Source organism: Pezoporus wallicus, unplaced genomic scaffold, assembly GCF_028554395.1.
Source record: "Pezoporus wallicus isolate ANWC-B61680 ecotype Strahan unplaced genomic scaffold, APGP_CSIRO_Pwel_v1 contig_11414, whole genome shotgun sequence".
Taxonomy (NCBI): Eukaryota; Metazoa; Chordata; class Aves; order Psittaciformes; family Psittacidae; genus Pezoporus; species Pezoporus wallicus.
This window is the reverse complement of record NW_026639412.1, coordinates 1-4,660: the sequence shown is the minus strand read 5'-3', so window position 1 is coordinate 4,660 and position 4,660 is coordinate 1. Positions and strand designations below refer to the sequence as shown.

General features: G+C 64.2%; 1 protein-coding gene across 1 annotated transcript; it reads left to right on the top strand.

Annotated features, from left to right (window-relative positions):
- Positions 1-691: 691 nt before the first annotated feature.
- LOC130602083 (ryanodine receptor 1-like) lies at positions 692-4,650 on the top strand (the record flags this gene model as incomplete). Its single annotated transcript, XM_057414636.1, has 3 exons — positions 692-832; positions 2,732-2,852; positions 4,598-4,650. Coding segments are annotated over exons 1-3 (315 nt in total), but the record flags the coding sequence as incomplete, so codon positions are not given.
- Positions 4,651-4,660: the final 10 nt, after the last annotated feature.

The following is a 4,660-nucleotide window of genomic DNA, read 5'->3' as shown; positions in this document are numbered from 1 at the left end:
GGCAGGGATGGGGATGGGGTGGGGATGGGGATGGGGTGGGGTGGGGATGGGGCAGCAAAGGGGCAGGGAGAGCGATGGGGAGGCGTGGGGATGTGGAGGCCATACGGCAGCAATGGGGCAGGGATGGGGCTGGGGATGGGGCAGCCATGGGGCAGCAATGGGGCAGGGATGGGGTGGGGATGGGGTGGGGATGGGGACCAGGCAGCCATGGGGCAGCAATGGGGCAGGGATGGGGCAGGGATGGGGTAGGGATGGGGATGGGGATGGGGACAGAGCAGCCATGGGGCAGCAATGGGGTAGGGATGGGGATGGGGATGGGGTAGGGATGGGGCAGCAATGGGGCAGGGATGGGGTGGGGATGGGGCAGCAATGGGGCAGGGATGGGGATGGGCATGGGGTGGGGATGGGGTGGGGAGGGGGATGGGGAAGGGGAAAGGGCAGCAATGGGGCAGGGATGGGGTAGGGATGGGGATGGGGACAGGGCAGCCATGGGGCAGCAATGGGGTAGGGATGGGGATGGGGATGAGCATGGGGATGGGGAAAGGGCAGCAATGGGGCAGGGATGGGGTAGGGATGGGGATGGGGCAGCCATGGGGCAGCAATGGGGCAGGGCTGGGGCTGGGGGCGGGGGTGGGGTCAGGTTTGGGGCCCTCATGAGCCCTCCCCCCCCCCCATCCCTGCCCCCATTGCCATGGGGGGTTCCCCATCGCCCCCATTCAGGTTTGGGGCTGAGGAGCCCCCCGAGGAGGGCCGGGTGCACCTGGGCAACGCCATCATGTCCTTCTACGCCGCCCTCATCGACCTCCTGGGGCGCTGCGCCCCAGAGATGCACGTAAGGGCGCGACCCACACGTGTGGGGCAGGAGCCACGCGGATGGGGAGGGACCCACACGTGTGGGGCAGGAGCCACGCGGATGGGGAGGGAAGCACGCTTATGGGGCAGGAGCCACACGCGTGGGGCAGGAGCCACGCGGATGGGGAGGGACCCACATGTATGGGGCAGGAGCCACGTGGATGGGGAGGGAAGCACGCTTATGGGGCAGGAGCCATGTGGATGGGGAAGGACCCACACGTATGGGGCGGGAAGCACGCTTATGGGGCAGGAGCCGTGTGGATGGGGAGGGATGCACGCTTATGGGGCTGGAGCCACGCGGATGGGGAGGGACCCACACGTGTGGGGCAGGAGCCACGCGGATGGGGAGGGAAGCACGTGGATGGGGAGGGAAGCACGCTTATGGGGCAGGAGCCATGTGGATGGGGAGGGAAGCACGCTTATGGGGCAGGAGCCACACGTGTGGGTCTGGAGCCACGCGGATGGGGAGGGAAGCACGCTTATGGGGCTGGAGCCATGTGGATGGGGAGGGATGCACGCTTATGGGGCAGGAAGCACGCTTATGGGGCAGGAAGCACGCTTATGGGGCAGGAGCCACGTGGATGGGGAGGGATGCACGCTTATGGGGCTGGAGCCATGTGGATGGGGAGGGAAGCACACTTATGGGGCAGGAGCCATGTGAATGGGGAGGGATGCACGCTTATGGGGCGGGAAGCACGCTTATGGGGCAGGAGCCACACGTGTGGGTCTGGAGCCACGCGGATGGGGAGGGAAGCACGCTTATGGGGCAGGAGCCACGTGGATGGGGAGGGATGCACGCTTATGGGACAGGAAGCACGCTTATGGGGCAGGAGCCATGTGGATGGGGAGGGAAGCACGCTTATGGGGCAGGAGACATGTGGATGGGGGGGACGCACGCTTATGGGGCAGGAGCCACCCGTATGAGGCAGGACCCACCCGTATGGGGCAGTACCCACCTGTATGGGGCAGACTCACACTTATGGGGCAGACCCACACTTATGGGGCAGAACCCACACTTATGGGGCAGGACCCACACTTATGGGGCAGACCCACACTTGTGGGGCAGGACCCACCTGTATGGGGCAGACCCACACTTATGGGGCAGAACCCACACTAATGGAGCAGGACCCACACTTATGGTTCAGACCCACACTTGTGGGGCAGGACCCACACTTATGGGGCAGACCCACACTTATGGGGCAGACCCAGACCCACACTTGTGGGGCAGGACCCACACTTATGGGGCAGGACCCACACTTATGGGGCAGACCCACACTTGTGGGGCAGGACCCACACTTATGGGGCAGACCCACACTTATGGGGCAGACCCACACTTACGGGGCAGGACCCACACTTGTGGGGCAGGACCCACACTTATGGGGCAGACCCACACTTATGGGGCAGAACCCACACTAATGGAGCAGGACCCACCCGTATGGGGCAGACCCACCCGTATGGGGCAGACCCACACTTATGGGGCAGACCCACACTTATGGGGCAGAACCCACACTAATGGAGCAGGACCCACACTTATGGTTCAGACCCACACTTGTGGGGCAGGACCCACACTTATGGGGCAGGACCCACACTTATGGGGCAGAACCCACACTAATGGAGCAGGACCCACACTTATGGGGCAGACCCACACTTATGGGGCAGGACCCACACTTATGGGGCAGACCCACACTTATGGGGCAGAACCCACACTAATGGAGCAGGACCCACACTTATGGGGCAGACCCACACTTATGGGGCAGACCCACACTTATGGGGCAGGACCCACACTTATGGGGCAGACCCACACTTATGGGGCAGGACCCACACTTGTGGGGCAGGAAGGGCCGGGGCTGAGCCCCCTCGCCGTGGGTCCCTCCCGCAGCTGATCCAGGCGGGCAAAGGGGAAGCGCTGCGGATCCGGGCGATCCTGAGGTCCTTGGTGCCCCTGGAGGACCTGGTGGGGATCATCAGCCTGCCCCTGCAGCTGCCCAGCGTGGGCAAAGGTGGGGCACGGGGGGGGGGGGGGGGGGGGGGGGGGCCCCCCCGGGGGGGGGGGGGGGGGGGGGGGGTGGAGGGGGGGGGGGGGTGTTGTGGTGGGGGGGGGGGTGGGGGGGTGGGGGGTGGATGGGGGGTGGGGGGGATCTGGGGGGTGGTGGGGGTGTGGGGGGGTGTGGGGTGGATGTGGTGGATGGGGGGTGTGGGGTGGGGGGGATCTGGGGTGGGGGGGTGGAGGGGGTGTTGGGGGAGGTGGGGTGAATGGGGTGGATGGGGGGTGTGGGGTGGGGGGTGGGGGGTGAATGGGGTGGGTGGGGTGGGGTGGGGGGTGTGGGGGTGGAATGGGTGTGTGGTTGGGGGGGTGGGGGGGGGATGGGGTGTGGGGTGGGGGGCGGGGGGTGGGGGTGGGGGGGGGGGGGTGGGGGGGGGGGGGGGGGGGGGGGGGGGGGGGGGGGGGGGGGGCGGGGGCGGGGGGTGTGGGGGGGCATGGGGGCGGGGGGATCCGGGGGGGGGGGCGGGTGATGTGGGGGCGGGGGTGACGGGGCGGACGGGGGCGGGGGGGGGTGGGGGGGGTGGGGGGGGGGTGTGGGGTGGGGGGGGGGGGGGGGGGTGAATGGGGTGGATGGGGGTGGGGGGGTGGGGTGGGGGGGTGTGTGGGGGGTTGGGGGGTGGGGATGGGGGTGGGGTGGGGGGTGGATGGGGTGTGGGGGGTGTGGGGTGGGTGAGGGGTGTGGGGGGTGGATGGGGGGTGGGGGGTGTGGGGTGGGTGAGGGGTGTGGGGTGTGGGGTGGGTGGGGTGTTGGGGGGGTGCATGGCATGGATGGGGGGTGTGGGGTGTGGGGGGTGGATGGGATGTGGGGGGTCTATGGGGTGGATGGGATGTGTGGGGTGGATGGGATACAGGATGTATGGGGTGGATGGGGTATGGGATATAGGGCATGGATATGGGATAATGGGGTGTGTGGGATGCAGGATATATGGGGTGTATGAGGTATGGGATACGGGATGTATGGGGTGTATGGGATCTATGGGGTATATGGGATCTATGGTGCATATGGGATCTATGGGGTATATGGGATCTATGGGGTATATGGGATCTATGGTGCATATGGGATCTATGGGGTATGTGATCTATGGGGTATATGGGATCTATGGGGTATATGGGATCTATGGGGTATATGGGATCTATGGGGTATATGGGATCTATGGTGTATGGGATCTATGGTGTATATGTGATCTATGGGGTATATGGGATCTATGGGGTATATGGGATCTATGGGGTATATGGGATCTATGGTGCATATGGGATCTATGGGGTATATGGGATCTATGGTGCATATGGGATCTATGGGGTATATGGGATCTATGGTGTATATGGGATCTATGGGGTATATGGGATCTATGGGGTATATGGGATCTATGGTGTATGGGATCTATGGTGTATATGGGATCTATGGGGTATATGGGATCTATGGGGTATATGGGATCTATGGGGTATATGGGATCTATGGGGTATATGTGATCTATGGTGTATATGGGATCTATGGGGTATATGGGATCTATGGGGTATATGTGATCTATGGGGTATATGGGATCTATGGGGTATGGGATCTATGGGGTATATGGGATCTATGGGGTATATGGGATCTATGGTGTATATGTGATCTATGGGGTATATGGGATCTATGGGTCATTATGGGCTGTAGGCCTTGGCTATGGGGCTGCCCCCCACGTCCCCCCCACTGCCCCACAGACGGCGCGGTGCTGGAGCCCCGCCTGGCCGCCAGCTTCGTCCCCGAGCACAAGGCCCCCATGG